At 35.2% G+C, this 23,200-nt stretch overlaps 1 protein-coding gene across 1 annotated transcript; it reads right to left on the reverse strand.

The window, feature by feature from the left end:
- Positions 1 to 1,416: 1,416 nt before the first annotated feature.
- On the reverse strand, positions 1,417 to 21,420 carry LOC129266406 (upstream stimulatory factor-like). The gene is made up of 8 exons (XM_054904257.2): positions 21,006 to 21,420; positions 12,029 to 12,087; positions 10,671 to 10,726; positions 9,884 to 10,012; positions 7,231 to 7,399; positions 6,784 to 6,871; positions 5,750 to 5,903; positions 1,417 to 5,132 (listed from the first exon to the last, which is right to left on the reverse strand). Exons 1-8 carry the CDS (start codon positions 21,035 to 21,037, stop codon positions 4,920 to 4,922), a joined length of 900 nt encoding a protein of 299 aa, XP_054760232.1. The 5' UTR covers positions 21,038 to 21,420; the 3' UTR covers positions 1,417 to 4,919.
- Between the last annotated feature and the right edge of the window lie 1,780 nt (positions 21,421 to 23,200).

The raw sequence follows: 23,200 nt of genomic DNA on the forward strand, positions 1-23,200 counted from the left end.
AAATTGATTAGATAAGCAAATAAATAAATAATATTGGTCTTACTTTCAGTCTCTCATTTTTGTTGAACATAATATAGTCATATCTTTTGTGAAGATGTTCACTTGCCAGCTAGTATTCACGTTTGGAGAAACTTTTGATGGAAATGATGCATTGATCAGAGGGTTTGTCCAATGCAAATTCGTCTACTATAATTTGGTCTACCATCAGATTCGTCCAATATCCACATGGTCTAATTGCCTTTTCATCCACTTGCCATTTTGTCTAATAACCAGTTGGTCCAATAACCATTTAGTCCATCAGTTCGTCCAATATCCACATGGTCTAATTGCCATTTCATCTACTCACCATTTCGTCCAATTAAGTCCATATACCATTTGGTCGAATTAGACTAAGTGTTAATTGGGCAAAATTAATGAAAATACAATGAACATTAGACCAACTGGTTATGAGATGAAATGGTCATAGACGAACTGGTGATTAGACGAAGTCATGATTGGACCAAATGGTTGTTAGACGAAATGTTGATGAACGGAATGGCATTAGACTAAATGAAGGTAGACTATGTGATGAGTGGACGAGTTGGCAGTAGAGGAATTGGCAATTTGCCGATCAGAGGGCCCTTGGTATGGCAGAAGGCATTCACTGTACACTTTATAGCTGTGTTGCAAAGTGTTGACGCCCTCTACGTTCCTCGATATCACATATGAGAGGTATACAATGAGGAATTGATATTACCCACTTACCATTGTTTTTTTTTTAAATCAACATATAGAAATATATATTTTTTCTAAACTATGATGCGAAAGAAGGTTTGTTTTATTCCCAAACATGTGTAATTGCCCAAATGCTTTCTTTAACAGAGGCGGAAAATTGTTGGAAAATTCTAAATTTCATATAATAAAGAAAAACAAGCTAACGCTGGAGTAATAATACTGCCAGTGTTACGAACATTTCATATCACAGCATTGTAGAAATGTTGTATATGGGTAATTCCATTAGGTTGGGTCCAAAAATGACAAGATGTCCATGTAGCATAGGTATATATTTTTTCACAGTGAAGTTCAATTCAGATGTGGCTAAGTTTTGATGTGTCTATGTGCGGAAGGTCCCCAACCATAGAAATTCATCTTTTCTTGATTTTTTTGTTTGCAGTTAAAATCAACTATTTTACCAACGTTACATGGACATCACATTAACATATCACTGGCAATAGACTCTCAGATCTGAAATTGCATAACAGATTAGAAAACCTTAGTAGAAACCCATTTTTTGCTGAAGTGATCATTGGAAGCCTACTAAAAGAATGAGACATGGTTTTTATTTTTGGTATGTCACAAAAAAAGGACAAAACCTGATGGGATATCTTTCAAAGAATAATGAAAAAATAATAATGAAAAATAATTGAGCCAAAAATATTACGATGTTTTTGAATAGGTATCAAACCTTTAATTACATTTATCCAATTATAAAACACCATTATTTGTGTTTACCTTCTTGGTATATAAAAAAGAAGGGAACAATAATCTGTCTTAAAAATGAAGGAGAAAAAAAAATGGTTTCACAAAATGCTCAGTAATAAGTTTGAGAATACCCCTAGTCTTCGCATGCAGACCCTAACAGTCTCCAAGTAGGGTCTTGATAAAAAGTAGTAGACTTTTGTTACAAATATAACTAACAATATGATACCAACAGTTGCAGAAACATACTGAGCAAAAAATTGGTGCCAAAAATGAAAAAGGTCAATGTTAAAACATATACCTTTTAAAGTACATAATGTATTCAAAACTTCCAATATTGCCTTTCTGACATTTTTTACTAAGATTATTTACAAGTATAGTTTATAATTAAAGGAGAATGAAACCCTTGAAACCAGCTGAATCCATATCAAAGAGAAAAATCAAAGAAACATATTGTTGAAAGTTTGAGGAAGATTGAATGAATAATAAGAAAGTTATGAGCATTTGAATATTGAGATCACTAATGCCATGTAGATCCTCCATTGGCAATGCGACCAAGATCTGTGATGTCACACACGTACAACTCCCTCATTACCATGATTACTTTAGTACTTATTTCACTTATATTCTCACTTTTATAGAGTCTATCACAAGGTGAGGTGTTCTCTTTATGAGAGGACAAGTACAGAGGTTTCACAACATTATATCATTGATGAATTGTTTGTCATATGATTAGAATGAGCAAAAAGAGATGTTTTGGGGTATATTTTCAGTGTCCAAAAGGGAGAGTTGTTCATCTGTGACATCATAGATCTTGGTCGCATTGCCAATGGGAGGATCTACATAGCATTAGTGATCTCGACATTCAAATGCTCATAACTCTTCTATTGCTAGTCCTATTTTACTCAAACTTTTGTTGGTCTTATTGTTTGATTTTTCTGCTTTCACAAAAGCTAACTTGCTCCAAGAGTTTCATTCTCCTTTAATGTAAATAACATTTGTTAAGCCTGTGTATAAGAAATAAGTTACATAACAGATTAATTATCCCTGAATGTCTTGTAAGCCAATGCAAGTTAAACACAAAGCAGTTACAAATTTACAAATGATCTGAATCATTTCTTCTCAAAACAAATTTATTTTAAGAATCTGCATACTTTTCTTGCCTCCCACTAGCTGTTTGAATATTACCTAAATAAGTTCCTGTTTAAATCAACTCATCTATGAGGTGTATAAAACAACTTACTCTTTTCTCCTAGAATTATAACAATCCAATGAACATTAAACATTGTTTCTCTAGATTTTAGTTTGTCCATACTACTAGTATATGAAACAACTGTATGAAATATTCATAATAAAGAGTCTTGCCTTTCTTTTTACAAACCACAAAACTACGCATGCAATCAGGTTAACAGCAAAACACATCAACATTTTTCATATCTACAAGTTTATTTCTCGGTTTATGAAAGTTAGAACTGATTCATCACTGGTCCAGCAGTGAAATATTTTTTCTAGTATTAAATAGATCAAAATGACAGACTTTTCAAAGGATAAAGGAAAAAAAGCAAATATATTGAATGTATAAATGGTGACTACTGTATGGTATCTATAAAGGTAAAATCAAATTTGAAATCATGTGGGATGCAAAGAGGTGAGGTAAATCTAATATTGTGAATATACATGTTCAAGTGCCCTGCCCAGAAATCCAACTTTATATCTAATTTGATATGGATATGACCAGAATAAAAGAAGCAAATATGAGTAGGCGATACTTCAATCCACAAATTTAGGAAGCAATTTGGACTAAGCTCAGTTTAAGCAATGGCAATAGAAAAACTGGCACAAAAGTTAGTAAAAATTTCATTTGTATAATCCCACTTTCCTGAAAAGATCAATGTATGAGATTATCAGATATTCTGCTAAGTTTTTATACAAAATTTTAGTAAAATACCGTAGTAATATTTTTATGATTAGGACATTAGGGTTCTATGGTATAACAATTAGAATGAAATATGGGCAATTAAAGACGGGCAAAGTCAATACTTCTGGTCTGGTTTATAACTTGCCTTGGGTTTTACCAATTCACTGCTCAGAAAATATGTCTGTTCTTTCAACTGACATATGAACTCTTTCATTCTACCAAGTTTCTTTCTAAATTTATGACATTGCTGTATTTGACCACGGAAACAGAATTACCAGATAATTTAGACATTTTCAGAGAACAAATATTGTCCACAGACTTGAGTGTGAGGATTGACTGAGAATTGATTCTAAGTAACTTTATGCTACTGTACCCAGATGCAAGGCGCAAATCACTGACAGATGTCATTGCTGTTTGATGATATGAAAACTAAAATTCGTGGTGCTAGAAATTATAGTCAATGCTGATAGACATGTGTCCATGGCCCTGTCTCAATAAAGGCCACCGCACACCTTACAACTGTTCGCGATCCGATTTTGGAACAAATCGCATTTTGCTCATTTTCTGAAAATGTGACTGGAACATATAACTTTATTTGAGGTTAAAATTAATTGAATATTAATATAACCATTTTGAAAGATTGCATGCCTTTATTTTGGAGTAAATGCAAAATTAGTTTCAAATCGTAGCCAATCGTACGACTGCTATGGCGTCATTACGACTAGATATTAAATTTGCTTTTATTCTAAGAAGGATGATAGCATAGTCACAGATTTGAACATAGGTATTTGTACGATGATTTAGAACATTACACAGTAAGATATTCTGTGTTTCAATATTAGCATCAAATTCTACTAGGTTCTTTTCCAAATCGGGTCGCAGACCAATCGTAAGGTCGCCTTAAAACTTAGCAATTAATCATAGGTTGACTTTACGATTGATCATAGATAATAACCAATGCAATCAATGGTAGAAATCAACCCAACGATCAGTCGCTAAGCTTCATGTAACAGGGCCTACACTGTAGCTGAAGCTTTGATAAAGCAACCAATTGTTTTTCCAGCACAAACTCATAGGCGCCAGGGAAGAAGCCTACTCTACCACTACGAATACAAAAATAACCAAATTGGCTGAGTCTGAAAGTGTCTCCAATATACAAACATGTCCTGACTTGGAAAAATATTCTCAAGAATGGAGAGAGAAAAATGAAAACTTGAAGTCTACGGGGCATCAGCTTTCATGGATATAAATCACACAGGGTTGAACAATGGTAGATTGAGATTTATGACTAGCAATCGTAATGCAATTCTACTTGAAAATGCCTTATTTTTTCACTATCCCCTGGCCTGACAGTTGCTTGAGGCTAATCAGGCTTAGCTGCAGAAGTTCTCAGTGGTACACTCATGTTTGCTGTCCCCCAAAGATATCACTGTTACAGGTATTTCCAATGCTTTTGCACAAAGTCGGGGGTCAGCAAATACTTATCAACTCCCTATGAAAGCTGACGCCCCTACTGACTTCCAAAAAACAAAAAAAATGTCTCTCAATTTGAACTTCCCGTCGGATCGATTCCCGCCTGTTGTAACTGTGCTCTCAAGAGGGCGTTCTCTCCTTTGACTTCCTCAAGCTGCTGTCTCATGAGTTCAATGTCGACGGAGAGTCTCTCTGCGTCCTTCAGGCTCTCGGCCATGCGTGTATTAGACTGCCTGAGATCCTGGATGTAATCGCATGTCTTTGAGAGGATACCTCCTTTACTCTGTAGTGAAAGGAAGAAAAATTCAACCAGTAAAATGGCACCCAAGAGCGTTTGGAAGGTACACGTATATCATCATTTCGGTTAATGTATAGTTACAGAGGGATGATGGAGGGGGCATTTTGAAATCATAACCATATGAATTTCTCAAAAAATGCTGACAAAATTAGAAACAAATAGATCATAGACAATTCGTATAAAGAAGACGTGAAAATGTCCCATGCACCCCCTGTGTCTCCTTCCTCAGCTCCTCTATCATTTCACCCATATGCTTTTATAAACAACCAATATGCCAAAGATTACCTACCTAATGCTTTTGGGTGCCCTTTCCCAGGTAGGAAATTTGGTGTTTATAAAAAAATAAAAATAAATGGCGTATCTAGTCCTTCCCCCCCCCCCCCCCCCCCCCCGAAGTGTGATTGTTATCAGGGTTGGGGGAATGGGAAATATTGGAGGTGAATTCTCCATACCACCTCAATAATTTTTATTTTCTTTAATATTTTCAGGCATTACCAGAGTATTCCTAAAGCATATTCTAGCATTTTCCAGTACCTCCCTGCGCGAGAAATGCTTGAATTTCCCTGAATTGCCAACTATCAGAAACCCCAATGCATACTAACCTGGCCTTGTTTGGAATGATCTATGTTGCAATCTGGGATGATTTTGGATAGTTTGACGATCCAATTGTTGATTTTATCTCTTCTTCTTCTTTCTACCTCATTGTGCGTGGCTCTCCTCCTCTCATCCCGCACTGTTCTTGCACTGTCCACCTTCCTAAGATGGTAAATATTAGGTAACACATAATCAAGATTGGTGATCCCATATCATTAACACTATAAGTACTTACTTATTATCATTATCCTCATCCCTATCATCATCATCATCATCATCATCATCTTCATCATCATCATCATCAACATCCTCATCATCATCATCATCATCATCACCACCACCACCGTCATCATCACCACCACCAGCATCAACATCCCCATCATCATCATCATCATCATTATTCTAGGAACCAAGGTCAAACAAATCTCGTTCATCAGCAATAACCAAAAGTTCCCGGACGTAGCTCACGCCGTTAACTTGTGCGTCCCAGTAACTTCCAGTAGCTTGAAGTTATGAATAGTATACAGCAAGAGGGATAACACGAGTAGCAAGTATTATGTTGATTCCTCCTCGAAATGAAAGAAGAGATTAAGGACATGGTGTGAAAGCAGATGCGACTAGACTAGCGCTATCCTCAGTACGAGTAGACCGAATGTTGTTAGGTCAAACATCATTGAACTAAAAGTAGAGTTTCTAGTTCAGCGCAAAAAGTGAATGGTGAATTCACACACTGCAAAAACTCTGGTGTTGATTTAACACCAGCCCAGAATCTATATATGTCCACACCAAGAAGGTGTTAAACAACACCAGGTTCGTTTTGGTCTAACACCAGATAGGTGTTTATACAACACCAATTAGTATCCAAACAGCATCGGTTTGATTCCAAACTGGTGTTGTTTCAATACTTCTCTGGTGTGGAGAGATATAGATTCCGGGCTGGTGTTAAGTCAACACCGGAGTTTTAGCAGTGCACCATGAGCTACATCCGACAACTTTGGGCTATTGTCGATAGCTATCTTGATGGTAGTGGTAGAGAGCTTACGTATTGAACTGGTGTGTCCTTGGTGCTATGGTTCTCTGTGATGCTCCCTGTAGGACATCTTGAGGTGACATCATCACGTAAAACTGACCTGCAAATTGGCAACACACGACGGCGATTAGTCAGAGTCTAATGGGGCGTTGCAAGAAAGTTACGTTGCAATTGATCGGAGGACTTACGCTCGATTTGCGTTCAATTGCAAGTTTCTTGCAACGCCCCATAAGACAAAGAAATTCATTCATCTTTAAGCAATGCAGAAAAACAAATTAAAGTTAACATTGGAGGCTATGTGACTACAGTTCCTTTGGCATTATGTACAGCATACAGAAAATGTCCCAAATCAAGAAATAGAGTCAATTTTAAAAAGAAAATCAGTGTTGCTTCCTTTTTGCCAAGGGACTGTGTCCGCATCACTGACTTTCTGTAAGGCGTCCTTCATGTTATACTTACCACCTGACGAACCTGTTGGCTGTGCAGCGATCCCAGGTTGTTCCCCACCGCTAGCCGTCCCTCCACCATCGCCACCCATCGTTGATGCCGCAGGAAAGTAGGTGAATCTTGTCTCTCCTCCCTGGCTTTCACTCGTCGGACTCTCTCCATTGAACGACCCCTGGATGACCTGTGTCAAAGGTCAAAGTTGAAAGGGTAACAGATAGACAAAAGATAATTCTGTGTCAATAGTTCATGTATTAAATAGGTAGAAAATAATTACTGGAATGTTTTGGGTATTTTTTTATCACATTTATTGCAGTTGAGAATGATACATTGCTGTACATACACTGTATTGCAAAAATATCTTAATTCCTAAAATGTTGAAAATAAAATGCTAGTGGTTTAGATAAACACTGTACATGATGAACTTTCGAGATGACTCTGCATATATACATGTACATGTATAATTCAAAGCATTATTCCAGACAGAAATATGCTAATCATATCTTATTTACATCTTTTACTTCAAATTTAACTTTAATTTAATTAGTAGAGTTGAATTAGGCCGAGTCAAATGCATTACAGTCAAATACATATAGAGGTAGTGATAAGGAGTGTACAATGGTCATATATACATGTTTGGTTTATGATTAAAATTTTGATCACTATCACATTTAATACAAGAGTCAAACACCTATGAGAGTTAATATTATTGAGAACTACATGTATATTTAAAGTAAATTATTTACACAATTTCATAACAAAACTCTTTTTTAATTTCAATAATTTTTTTTCTCAAAATATGGAGGTTCATAAAGCAAGCGATAGATCTGTCCAAATTGTGAAAAGATTACAGTTTAACTGCCTTCTTTCAAATCTTGCACACCTTTTGAAAGCATATTCGGCTATTTGCTACACAGAATTGCATTTGTAAGTGCATGCTACACCAGAAATTGATCAAAAACATATTTTTATGTTCAATTCCAAAGCAAATTTTGTACTAATTAGAATTCTTAAAGTAGCATTATTAGTGATAAAAACATTTTTGGTGTGGCCTGGAAAAATTTAGTTTGGTTGGAACTCCCTTTGAAACTGGTTTATCTCACCATAATTCCTCTTTAAAAAGCATAACTGTATAAATATCAATTGTATTCACACCAAAGCATACATGTAGCAACATATGCATGTGCACTTTAATAGACTCTACCAGGGGTGTGAGTGGTCACAAATAAAAAGATCAGAAAAAGTGTTGAAAAAGTCTGAAATAGAAAGAGCTCCCATACTTTTTGTACAGAGGAAGGCCAAAAATAAGCTGAAATTAAGCTGAAAATCAAAACAAAAAAATCTGAAATCAGATAAAAATCAGAACTCTCACACCCCTGGACTCTACTTCAATTACATACAGTATAAGTACAAAGTATTTCGCACGTGTACTGATTGTAAAACACGATTCCACTGTAAAAGGATAATTCACCCATTATTACTTCAGGAAGGATCCGCCCTAGGCTCATAATGCTCCATTCACAGACCAGTCTGATGAGAGGTCATGTGATTTGTTGTGTGAGCAGACGACATCGAGTCAGCATATTTACTTTTGAACTTGAATACACATACATGTAGTAACCTACTTTATTAATGTTATAAATCTAGCAACAAATTGCCATGAAATTCCATGGCATATTATTAGGGCCCCCTCATTTTTGAGGGGTCAATAAACTATTATTAAAGGTAAAAGAGAGTAGTTGCAGCAAACAATGATTTCATGAGGAGTCTTTTATTGTCAAAATATTATCATACAGTACATCTAGATCTGGTACATTAATGTAAACTTATCTTTGTAAAATCATGAAATCTTAGCTCAAAATCGATAATTCTGATGATCACTAACACAGAAAAACATGTGTGGGACAGTGTATTAACATGGCTTCGAAAAATACCTGATATTTGATGGAATTCTGTGCTTAAAAATTTCTCAGCAATTATAAATTTTTTCCCCTTAGCTATTTGGTGCATATTTTTTATGCATACAAACGCTTTGGTGGGAATTTTATTGGATTCTGTTCAAACTCATTTTGAGATCGTTAGCACAACTGGTAGTTACCTTAAACTTGCTTTTTAAATGTATTCCACAGATATTGATCATGTATGATGATTGTTTGTTATCTTTAATCATGGCAAAAATAAAACAATTCAAGTTTTTTATGATCAATCAAATGAATTGTAAAACTTTTTTCTGTTGAAAATGAAACAAATAAAACTTTGAAAAAGAAAAGGATTGCGTTAATAGTAAATGGTCACAGTTGAACTTACCTTTAATTTAAAAAAAAAAAATTTCAGTGAACTGTTTATGGATGATTTTCTTTTTTATTTGACAAAGTAAATTGGAAATTGGACAAAATTGATATTATATGTACATATCAAATGGGTTTATCCCATTATCCCATGTAGTTTTAGACTAAATGTATCTGATAAGTAGACTGCTTTTAGATCCAAACATTATCATCATCACCATCATCATCATCGTCATCATCATCATTATCATCACTATCATCACCATCATCATCATCATCACCATCACCATCATCTTCATCAACATCATCATCATCATCATCCTCATCAACAACATCATCATCATCATCATCATCATCATCATCATATCATCATCACTGACCTGTGTCAAAGCTTGTTGTCCCTGGGGGAATGTCGTCACAACGGCTTGCGGGTTGGCTTCAGTATCTCCTACCTGAACCACTCGGTATGTTACCTGGCTCTGTCCATTGCTGTCTGTACGGAACTGATACTGTGGGTGAAAAGAGACAAATACAAGAGAAAAAATGAGATGAAGATTTATGTAGCACAGTGAAGTAACTCAGAATAGGAAAATCATCTATTCTGTAGGTGGGAAGAGACAAAACTGACAAATACAAGAGAAAAACACCGGAGCTAAAGGATTGTGTAGTAAAGGAAAGTCACTTTATAGAAGTGATGAAAGTATATGAAAATCAAATGTTTCTATAGTCAAATGTTAAAACCTAATTCATTAATTAGGATTTTCCCTTAGCAGTGTAGCCCCTCGAATGTCTATTGTGAACTATGCATGTATTACATGTACATGTACCTAACTTTTTTGCTGAAATTCCTTCTCTCTTTCTATTTTTTCTAAAGCGCTTTATAGAGAAACCTTTGTGATAAAGTGCTAAACAAATACTCTTAATCGAACTCCCACTGAAATTAATTATAATCCAGTATCGAGACAAAAAATAATATTTCCAGCATACAATTAATAATTTGCAGCATTTCTAAAAACTATTTTAGTTTAAAAAACTAATGCACATAAAGATATTTGAAGCAAATCTTTTCAACAAATCTACTCAATTTGAAAAAAAAAATGATTGGCATTGTTGTGACATTACGACTGAGTTATATTAAAATATCTAATATAGTAAAGCATAAATTACCTGGATATTCTCAGCAAATGGCCCCTCTCCACTGGGGTCTGTAACAACCTGATCTCCTGTAGGTAAAATATAATATAATTAGCAGTGGGCTATACAGTGGTCAAAATAACCTTCTTCATAATTTTTACTAAGGGAATAGTTTTTTTGTGTTTCTTTACTCAACATGAAATGACATTATTTTTTTCTCAGGTGCCTAATGACTCGAAATTACAATCGTCCATACATGTATGCCGATACCTGATATTTGATAACCACTACCGGTATTTCATGTATGAAGGCTTTGTGGAAAAGAGGCTTATAGAATATACAGTTTGCATAATTACCTTGAAAATTTAAAATCTCAACCTTATTTAAGTTTTTGATATAACATGGCCAAAGTTCATTGACCCTAAATGACCTTTGACCATTATCACGTCACCTGCAACTTACACGTTCAGATGGTCAATGCTACCTGATTCCCCTTAAATCTAAGTTTCATTAAAAAAAAACCTTCTTACTTTTTATGTTATGATGAAACTTCAAAAATTTAACTTAGGTTAGGATTTCAATATTGATACCCAATACAGTCTATATTGTAAGTTCATTGACCTTGACAATGTGACCAGAAACCCTTGCAAGATTATCAGTGATCCTTGATTACCCTAACGAATAACTTTTGTGAAATAGGTCCATATCATAATTACATGTAAATTTCAAAACTTAACCTTGGTTAAAGGTAAATTCCAGTTCTGGTAACGATCTCAAAATGACTGTTTACAGAATCTAATATAATGACCACCCAAGTGTCTGTTTGTATGAATAAAAAATATGTGCCAAAGGATTCTGGAAGAAATTGTGTAATTGCTGAGAAATAAGCAAAATAAGCGCGGATTCGGTCACTTCCGTCGGGTCTTTATTCCAGCAATAATAATACACTGTCCCACGTGTGCCTATCTGTGTTGGCGATCTTCAGTGTGATCGTATTTCAGCTTAGATTTTATGATTTCACAAAGTTCAGTTTATGTAACTGTACCAGATCTAGATCCACGATGATATAGTCATACTTAACCTTGGTTTTACAGACTTTCTCACGAAATTAGTGTTTTACTGCAACTACTGTAATTTAGCTTTAAGAGTTCAATTTTAAAACCGCCGCCATCTGAAAAGTGGCATCTACAGTCTGTTCTGGTATGCAGGCCAGACCAATTTTAGAGCAAAGAAAAGAGAGGAGAAAAAAGAAAAATGTAAAAAGAGGAAAAAAAAGAGAGGCATGTGCTGAAACTGTATAATACCCCTAAAGCTCCCCCAATCATGTTTCTATTAGTAAAAAAGGAGGAAAAGAAAAAAAAAAGAGTAAGAAAATGAACTATATTTCTTACCATCTGCTGTTAGATGTACTGTCACTTCTTCGTCTAAATCTTTGTCCTTGTCTTGTGGTCTGCAAAAACAAGAAAAAAAAAGACAAAAAATATATTATCCTCATATCAAAATTCAAAATAGACTATCAAATCATTTGATTTCCATTGTGTATACTTTGAGATTCAGTTTCGGTTTTGTTTTGCTTTTTTATTTAAAGAGCTCAACAAATGTAATACACATGAATAAAATTGACACAATCAACGGAGAGAATACATTAAATGCATGATAGTCAAGAACTCACAGAAACACATACCACATGCATGTAAACTGAAATAAAACTTAAAATTCAAGAAATCTCTTCAAAAGCAGAGCGATGTAGATCAGATAAATGACAGTCACTAGTGTACAGATCTATGGGACTACAGGGGGGGGGGGCAACTCCATGTACCCCACCCTCAAAAAATAAAATCAATGATGGGGGGGGGGGAGGGGGAATTGAAATGTAGAAATAAGGGAAATAGAAAGGAAAAGGTATTTAATAACCTGAAAATGATTGTTTAACTCATGTTAAACTCTCACCTTATTTGTGCAATATCCAAAGAAACCACTTTGGCCATTATTCAAGACATGAAGCAACCAAAAAACAATGATTCATAAAAAGTGGATAGATCCGAAAAGTAATCCAAGAATAATTCCAAATTAAGGTTATTCCAAAGTTACTGTACTCTACTCTAATACCATAAAGCATATCACATCAAATAGCATCTATTTACTATAAAAATATAGCTTTCAATTTTCTCATCAGTGAATAGAGTCAAGTACTTGAATGCCATGAAGAAAACTGCAACGCTAGGAAAACAGCAAAGAGGAAAAAGTAAGGAGAGAGGAAAGAGGTTCGGAAAGTTAGCCATAGTCATGTGACCTAACTCACGCCAGACGGACACGGGGGCATTTTACTACGACTATTTATGAATGAAACCATTTCAGGTACTATCGACCGAGGAGTGAAGTCTTGTGAAATCACGTCCCCTTGGAGATCAAAATTGTCCGCCTCTTAGAGTTTGCTCCAAGGTCGACTTGTGAGACAGATCAAAATGCCTGTTGTTTTTAAATAAACAAAGGCTGTTTGTGTAAACCTGAGAACTTGTCAGAGGCTTGAAAAAAACATAGCAACAGCTAGAAAATTGATTCTTCTACAAGCGGGTAAAGGGAATCTGACCTCTCTCGTTTAAAGAAAGAAGCATCCTTACATTTGAATAAGCAGGCCTATTCGTTTAACATAAAACCATGGAACACATTAACCCTTTAAACACTTCCCTACATATTACTGGGGGGAGGCTAAATCATTTAGCCCCCCTCCAACCTATCCAGTAAAACAATGTCCATTATTTTGTTAGACATGCCGAGCATTCAAGTAGTCTGGAGCCTGGTTAGAGGGACTGTTTCCCAGATGACAGGGGGTTCACGTTGCACCCAGTCATGGGGGCTGAACGTCACCCCACGAGGCCGAGCCCACATGACTCGACATGATTGGCTACGAGGGAACAATAATAACAGCATCCTGTTCTTAACTTGGTGTTAAACACGATGGATGTTACTTGGTAATTATTAGGGGACCGGTGAAGAAGGGATAGAGATATTTTATACTCTCTTTTATTTTAATGAATACATGTACTCTCTGTTATTTCACCCTCAATTTATTTTCCAATCACCTTTTTTCCCTCTTTTTTTGGCTTCGTTTGATTTTAGTCTTTTCTATTTATATTCCTCTTGTAACGTTTTTTTTCTGGTAACAAGGTGCTTCTTTATTTTATGTAATGAACAATTATTCTGTTTCATATTTCATTGCTTAAGGTTTAAACACTTATAATGTTTCTCCAAATGGGAGGCTAATTTTCTACAAGCTCTGCTTTTAATAGGCTATGCCACTTTTCTTACAACCTGTGCTGTACCTTACCATGTTAAATACTTCAATTGAATTTGAAATGCAGGGGAAAAAGTCACACGATGGCTGGGGCAATTTAACCCCGAAATGCGGAGCACTGGCAACTAAAAATGGAAATCCCCATTCATTGCAATGCTAAAGCTTATCCAATGCTAGGCAGTAGGTTGTCAAAAGTAAACTCCCCTCCAAAAAAAAATTGTAATAATTTCTGCTTTTTTGAAATGCTATGTATTTGCTATTTGTCAAAGCGGAAGGAAAATATGTGAGGAACAAAAAATAAATTCAAGACTCATTATGAAGCTGCATGTTTCACAAGCATTTTACTCACATAGATTCTTAATGTTCTATAGGAGTATGTTTATTATTTCGATCAGATTTAGAGCACATTCTCGGTAAATTTAATTGTTTATCACTTTTCTACAAATTTATAAAAACATTTTGTGAAACAAATCTTAAAAATTAGTGATACATTCAGTGTGTATATCAGAAGTGAGATGAAGATTTTATTCTGAACTTTTCACTTACATTTAATTAAGGTCTTATGTTCTTTCCTATCAAAATAACTGTATCATTAAAATGAATACTGTACATGATGCACAGAGCTGCCAAGTTGTATTTTGCATTTACAGTATTCTTATCCCCCAAAATCAGTATTTTGACCCAAAAAATCAGTATTTTTACCGTGTGAGATAAATATTGTGTATTTTTCCCCAAAAAAGTGTATTTCATAATAAAATGCTTGGCGCACTCGCCCGTCACGGCGCTCAAGCTGCATGCAAGCTAAAATGCGCACTGCTCTCGCAGATGAAAAAAAAAAACCATTGAAACTTGTGTATATCTCACCCTGGTTTTAACAAAATGATTGAAAAAAAAAACAAGTTACCTGAAATTACATTGATCTAATAACCATATTTGTGTACGTTTTATGAAATAGAGACGTACTAAATACGGCTAAAACGTAGTGGTTGGCAGGTCTGGATGCAGTTGAACAAACATGCACATGTACATGTAGGTTGAACAATCACTAATGCACAAGCCCTACAGAGCAGTTTAAAAAGTTTCAAAATGAGCACTTGAGCTGAAAGGGGAAATGGATCAATTACAGACAGAAATGAGTTGTTAATTTAAGTTCATTATCACTAACTCACTGTTTTTCCTTCGTTGCATGTACATTTACGTATATTCTCTTCCCCTCTCTGAACTTCATTTCTCTTGCTCTCTCCAATACACTCTGCCCTTCCCTCATTCCCTTCTAATCTTCCTCACCACCTCTCTCTCTCTTCCCAATTTCCCCCAATGATCCCTCCTAAACATTCCTTCTCATGCAACCTCTCTCTATGCCACCTTCACTTCACTCTCTTTATCCATTCATCTACATGTATCTCTCCCTCCCCTCCTTTCTCGATTTGTTCTAAAACTCCCTCCCTCCATCCATCCTTCCTACCTTCATGTTTCACTCGATCCTCCCTCCATCCAACCATCCCTCACTCCATCTACCCCTCCTTCACTCCTCCCTCCCTCCCTCTACCCATCCATGACTATCAGACCAGTATCCATCAATCCACAATATTTAGCAATCCACCCCTCCCTCCCTTGATTCATATCCAACCATCCCTTCATCCATCTACCCATCAATTTATTCACCCCTCCCTCCCTCCATATTTCATCCATCCATTCATCCTTCCATCAATTCATCCATCCACGCACCCATTCATCCCTCCCTCCCTCTGTCCCCCTATTCATTCATCCATCCACCACTCCATCTATTCATCAACCCATCCACCCGTCCATCCCTCGATCATCCATTCCTCCATCTATCCATCTATACCGGTATATCTGTCTATATATATCCATCCATCCATCCCTATTTAAACTACAAGTACATGTAATCGGACATGCTGGAAGTTACTTCAGGTTTGGAGTTAAGCTACATCACGTCAATTTATTTCCATCCATCCCTCCCCCCTCTATACAGGTATATATATCCATATTACATGATAACTAAGTATCAGTCCAGCATCCATCCCTCTCTCATTTGCTCCTCCCTCACCCCTTCCACATTTGATTTGATTTGATTTACCAATATAAAAACAATACATATAAAATCACAACATAATATAATACATGATAAAATAACATAGGATGGATCGCCCTACTCAGCTGAGCCATTACAGCACAACTGTTCTGCCGAGGGGTCCAGCTACATGTATATTCAATAAACAATATGAATGAAATTCATAATACAAAAATAAACATCAATGACTACATACCAGTCTCCATCCATTGCTTTGTATTCAAAAGATACAAAAATATATATTTTTTTTCTATTTATTATTAATTTATTTATTTATTTATGTATTTATTCTTTTTTTTTTTTTTGGGGGGGGGGGTTAGTTCCTATTGGTTAAACCTTTTACTTTCTGTTTTTTTGTTTTGTCATTTTCAAAGGGGAAGTTTACCCTGACAATAAGTTTGTTTTCATTGAAGCATAAATATTAATACTCTCCATAGAGAAAAATAATTGTGAAGGATTGATTGTATCTGTGTTATAACAATAAGTTTTCATTTGTGTCGCCACAGAAAAGTTCCTAAATGTGTCATGTGGCATTTTTTTTTTTAATATGCCATTTTCTCAAAAAACTGAAATTAGTTTGACTTGTGAGGTGGATATACATGTATCATCAGACATATACCCCCTACTGTGAAAAAACATTTCTTGTCATCATGTTGTATTATAAATAAAAAATAATTTATGGAAACTATATATCGCATGTTATATTGTATGAGGGAGCTGCTCGCATATTGCTGCCACTAAACTCTCTTATTTATCTGCATTCAGGTATTTTGTGCACTAGGATTTTAGCACAAACAAAATATCTGTTCAAAAAGGGTCTGAATGTAGAGACTAAACACATGAAATAATGCACTGCTGTTTGCTCCCATAGAGTTAAAGGAGAAACTCTCTGACAAAAAGTTTGTTGTAAAAATACCAGAAAAATTAATAAAAATATTGGTGAAGGTTTGAGGAAAATCCATTATAAAAGAATAAGAAAGTTGTTTGAATTTTAAGTTTTTGAGTTGTGATGGCACACATGTACATGCGAGCAGCTGCCCCATATACATAACATGCATAAATTTCAAATTTCTAATGGTTCAAATAAAATTTCTTCCTTCAGGAGTGGGTGTGAAAAAAAATTGTCTGTTGATATAATGATTAAAAAAGAAAAGAAACCAATTTCAATTTTTTTGAGAAAAATACCATGATTTTTTTTTCCACCATACTTTGAAAGCTGCTCGCACATGACGTCACAAATCCCAACATTAACATTCTAATAATTTTTTATTCTTTGATGGGATATTCCGCAAACCTACATAAATATTTTTTATTATTATTTTTGAAATAAAGTTTATGTCAGGGTGAACTTCCCCTAAAAACATTGTCACATGTCCATGAAGTCAAATCACCCAAAATTCTGGGGCCATATTCTGAAAATTGTCTTTCATTTTGAGAGTTACAATAAAATCAGTATTCTGATCCAAGGCAATTGAAAAGGGGCATTTTCAGTGGAGCACATGCAATGGATCACCAAGGTAATAGGTAAAAAGGGCACTTATAATCTTTATATTAAGTTATTTTGGCCTTAAAGGGGAAGTCACCCTGACAAAAAGTTTATTGTAAAAATAGAAGATAAAAATATCTAAGAACATTGACGAAGGTTCGAGAAAAATAAAGCAAAGAATAAAAGAGTGATTTAGAATTTCAATTATTTTATTTGTGACCTCATATGCGAGCAACTTTCCTACACATTGTATGGTATTAAAAAAAATCAATGTTTTTTACTGTACCTTCAGTATATGTATCAATTACAAATCATTTCACACTCGTTCATAAAAAAAGAACAAAAATAAGTAATCATGAACCATTTAAAAATTGATATACATGTATGCATTTTATATTACATAACATATGATATGGGGCAGCTGCTCGTTAATGATGTCACAAACCCAAAACTTGACATTCTTCTTCCAATAACTTTCTTAATTCTAATTTGCCTCAAACCTTCACCAATATTTTTTATTATTTTTACTGCTTTTTTAAAACAAACTTTTCTTCAGGGTGAACTTCCCAGGCTTTATTAAGTCAACAATAATGTGGAAGGGCATCAAGGCCATTTCTTAGGGAATAAGAGGCCAACATGGCCATGGATGGATTTGTTTACATGTACAGTACACTGACATGCCATCTGCTGTGATGTACATTGTCTTGGAATGACCACAGTATAATAGGCAACATGTTCACTGCAACCACCCTGCCTGTAGTGAATGTACATGTACAGATCTATGCAACACATATTTTAGAAATTCTTTTTAAATATTCACTTTTGCAACCAAAGATATTCATTCCCAAACAGATATGATTTTTTTTCCATTATCAACTTAGGAATCATTTTTGTTTATTTACCCGAGGTCCTGAGCACCCAAAAAGTATAATTTGGGGTATATTTTTGTGTGGGCCCAGCAAATCACGTCCATGTTACCATGTTCAGTCCATGAACTTAAAATATTAACACCAACGTGTTAAGCTGCCAAAGGAATTACAACATCAACTATCAAGTAAGCTGGCACATTCGTCTGCATTACAAACATGACGATGAACGATCGAACTTCAAAGTAAGAACCTGAACGCGTGTGTCTGTCATAAAAATTCAGTATTTTCCAGCATATATTTCAGAAAGGAGGCCGGAGGTAAGCTGATAAATATATATAGACCCCCTACTTATTTTCATTCTTGTGCCCCTTTAATCTGCCCATCTATCAACAAAAGGGGGAATTAAGCAGTAAATGAGGAGGGTGAGGTAGCACAGTCACTCTTTTTAATAGTCTTTTCCTCATGAAAATTATAGGCTGCTACTACATGTAGGCATAGATGCTGTAATGAAGTGTTGTGCCAAGTGCCAACCACCACCATCACCATGATCAAGTGCTACGAGTCCTATGGCCGTCATCGGTCTATTGATGGAGGGGATACTGCGGAGCATCCCTGACAGAAATGACAGAAATAGACTTCTATTAAAGGTCAAGTCCACCCCAGCAAAATGTGTATTTGAATAAATAGAGAAAAATCAAACTAGCATAATACTGAAGATTTCATTAAAATCAGACGTAAAATAAGAAAGTTATGGCATTTTAAAGTTTCGCTTATTTTTCACAAAACAGTGATATGCACAACTCAGTGACATGCAAATGAGTCAATCGATGATGTCCATCACTCACTATTTCTTTTGTTTTTTATTGTTTGAATTATACAATATTTCATTTTTTACAGATATGACCATAGGGACCGACTCAACTGAATCATGTAGTAATAAACAATGCTAATTCCACATGTTCAGGGAGGAATTAATCACTGTTTCACTTGACAATGAGGAGAAAATTAGAATATTTCATATTTCATATAATAAAATACAAAAGAAATAGTGAGTGGATGACGTCATCAGTCTCCTCATTTGCATACCAACCAGGATGTGCAAATAACTGTTACAGTATGTGAAATTAGGCGAAATTTGAAAATGTCATAACTTTCTTATTTTACATCCGATTTTGATGAAATTTTCAGTGTTATGTTTGTTGGATTTTTCTCTTTTTATTCAAATCAATTTTTTGTTGGGGTGGACTTGTCCTTTAAGTTATATTATCAGTGATTCATATTAGTCTAACGGCAAACGCGTGTAACAACTTCATGTAAATTGTATCAAGTTAATGTTTGCATAGACCAAAAGCTTGTTCCCCTGAACTCTGTTGGCTCTAGCCAGGCGGCTTCTAGAGAGTAAAAATCATTTACTAACGTAAGGTTACTCTCATACGAAGCCAGGGCTTCTATCTCATAGACCCACACAAAGGAAGCCAAAACCTGAAACTTTCACCCCCGAGATTTCTACTTTCCTAGTAAAAGATCTAGACCTAAATCATGTACATGGGATAAAACTTCATTTCCGACATTTCTACGCTCTCGTTGTTATTTTTAAACAAGAATTCATTTAAAAAAATGAAAAAATATTGTGAAAAGACGGAAGAGACTTGCCCGATGTTTACGCCGCCATCTTCTTTCTTATTGTACTTCCCCAACGTTACGGACGCGAGCGGGGGCGAAAGTTTCAGGGTTTTTTGCAGTACACGCAGATGAATAGGGAGGACTCCCTGGCTTCGTATGAGAGTAACCTTACGTTAGTAAATGATTTTTACTCTCTAGAAGCCGCCTGGCTAGTTGGCTCCACTCACCAAATACAGAGACCGAAGTTCTAGCTCGATCTGTACAGGGACTCAATGGCCATATGTTTATGTATTAAGTTCGGATAAAACAGGGAAGTGAAGTTGCGTGACAGCCGAAGTAAGTCACTGTTTTTTCCCCACTTTACTGTCTTTGGTACATTTCAGGCCAAAACGGAATGATTATCTTGACTTTATTTTGGTTCAGTTCTTTTTATATATTTTCATGAAATAAAGACAAAAATCGATGAGCCCCGTCGGGGGGATTTTGCATTGTTAACCCCCTAATGGTGGCTGCACGATAGCGAGCCGTCTGTGTACGAGAAAAATAATAATTTAATGTTAAAATTTAAATAACTCCTCGAAACAGACGGCTGCCAGCTGTCTAATGTTTGCAGTGAATCAAGATTAAAAAAAAAACAGTGCAGCTCTCTCGCATGCATCATTCAGAGACACATTTACAACAGGGAAATTTGGGAATCTCACATTTTCTCTGATTACAACATGCAGTGCAGTGTGCACTGCAATGCACCACATGAATACATACCGGTACACGGTTATTGCACAGCTCACACACAGCACTTCGCTCCAGACCCGGCGAAACAACAAAGGGCCAATCGCACAACAGCAAAACGCCACCCAACGTAAAACGACCTCAAACTACGCTGCACAACAACTACACACAAACTCACACAGGAAATACGCCACGACATGAAAACAACCATCGAAAAAGCAGTACAAAATATGGTTAATTAAAGTCGAAAACTTCACATTTCTTTTCTTACCCTTGATCTAGTGTGTGATCGAGAACATCCATGTGGTTGAAACGTGTGGGAAAGCAAAAACGAATCAGGATTTCTAGCGCTAGTCACGGGGCCAAACAAGTTGGTCATGTGAGAGAAAGATTGAACATGTGACAATACAGGCCTTCAGCATACATTATGCATACTGTACATGGCATTATGGCGACTTCTCTCTCGGGCCGGCTAGCTAGCTGTATTCATGAGCAAAGTTCAAAGAGCAGGGCGTTTCGTTTTCCTTCGTACCCCCTCCCCCCCCCCCCACCACCACAAGGAGCGGTGCCTTTTTCAACAACAGTCTGCTAAAAAAAAAAAGAGAAAACAGTAATATTTTCCTTTATATCTTTCGAATTATCCTTTATTTTCTTTAGATATACCGGTATATGTTGTTTATCTTTCTTTCGTTTTATTTTTCCGTGCTTAACTCTCAGTTTCTCTCTGTCTTAAAGGACAAATCCACCCCAACAAAAAGCTGATTTGAACAGAAAGAGAAAAATCAAACAAGCATAACACTGAAAATTTCATCAAAATCGGATGTAAGATAAGAAAGTTATAACATTTTAAAAAGTTCGCTTCAAAACAGTTATATGCACATCCAGTTTGGTATGCAAATGAGGGGACCGATGACATCACCCACTCACTATTTTTTTTTTTGGTATTTTATTATATGAAATATTTTGATTTTTTCGTCATTGTCATGTGAAACAAAGTTTCACTCCTCCCTGAACACGTGGAATTCCATTATTTTAACACTTGTGGTCCAGCAAGGGGTTCCTAATTGTCAAATTCGTAAAAATTAAAATATTGTATAATTCAGACAATAACAAACAAAAGAAATAGTGAGTGAGTGACATCATCGACTCTCTCATTTGCATATCACTGATCGAGTTGAGCATAGAACTGTTTTGTGAAACTTTAAAATGTCATAACTTTCTTATTTTACATCTGATTTTGATGAATTTTCAGACGTTATTCATGTTTGATTTTTCTCTATTTATTCAAATCAACTTTTTTTTTTTTTCGGGGGTTGACGTGACCTTTAAATTTCCCTTTCTCTTTCTATTTTTCCCTTTTACTCTTTCCTGTTTTGCTTAATCTTTTTCTACATCCTCTCGATTTCTTCATCTTTTTCTTTAGATCCTCCCCTTTTTTCTTGTATCGATCGACCCCACAATCAATCAACATCACTTTTTATTTTTTTTCTCTCTTATCATTTCATACATCTTGTTAATATTTCATTTTGTAATTGCTAAAACGCATTAATATTAATTTCCAGTATCTTTGAAGTTTGATGCATAATTTGTATAATTATACTTGTTATGGATTTATTGTATAATTTATAATCATGTTTCAAATAATTTGTACAACTTGCTTATTTTTTTTAATTTTATTTACAACAAGGGTGTCTATATAGCGGCTGAAAAGCCGAATTGCATTACCCTTTACAAGGCATAAAAAATACAATCAATATCAAACAAAGAGCAACTGAATTTACACAAATTCTACATCTTAAATACACTTATATCACGATATAAATTAAATTAAATAATAAATTGATACTGATAGTACATGCATTTGTTGTAAAATGTTGTAAAAAAAAAAAAAAAAAAAAAAAAAAAAAAAAAAAATCGTACAGATTAATTAAAAATTCACATCTGAATGGCAAGACTCGTTTTTTTCTTTCCCGTAATAACCTGATTAAAAATGTTTTAATGAAATAATATGGTTCATCATCTTAAGTTGTTTACTCAAAGCAAAGGACAGAGAGAATTACAATAGGAATTAGAAAGAGAGGGAAATTGAGCGAAAATCAAAGAGAGAGAAATGAAGGGAAAGAGGGAGAGAGGAAGGAGAAAAGCAACGAGGTGAATTGAGATAGTAAAACAAAGGACATATTGTCATAAAGAGAGATTGCGAGTGTACAACAGATGGATACGTTATTAATTGATTGCACTTCCTATATAAAATTTGAGAATTTACAAAACAACGTAACTCCAGTCATGTAAATGAACCTAATGTAGGGCTACAGAGGCCTGTGAAATGGATCCTGTAACCAAGGGCAAGACAAAAGCACGTAAAACAGTCTTAACATATGAATTCTTAGCAATGCGTCATATAGAAAAGTTAAAAAGAGGCATAGAAAGTAGAGATAGATAGATAGATATGGAATGTGAATGTGT

Source organism: Lytechinus pictus, chromosome 8, assembly GCF_037042905.1.
Source record: "Lytechinus pictus isolate F3 Inbred chromosome 8, Lp3.0, whole genome shotgun sequence".
Lineage (NCBI taxonomy): Eukaryota > Metazoa > Echinodermata > Echinoidea > Temnopleuroida > Toxopneustidae > Lytechinus > Lytechinus pictus.

Bases quoted from the DNA above. Each gene is read 5' to 3' on its own strand.
- LOC129266406 (XM_054904257.2), bottom strand. From the start codon at position 21,037: ATGGATGTTCTCGATCACACACTAGATCAAGG. The intron at 10,727-12,028 runs GTAAGAAATATA...TTTTACCTACAG, and splicing joins AGTACATCTAACAGCAGATG to GAGATCAGGTTGTTACAGAC. The intron at 5,904-6,783 runs GTAAGCTCTCTA...TTACCATCTTAG, and splicing joins AGGACACACCAGTTCAATAC to GAAGGTGGACAGTGCAAGAA.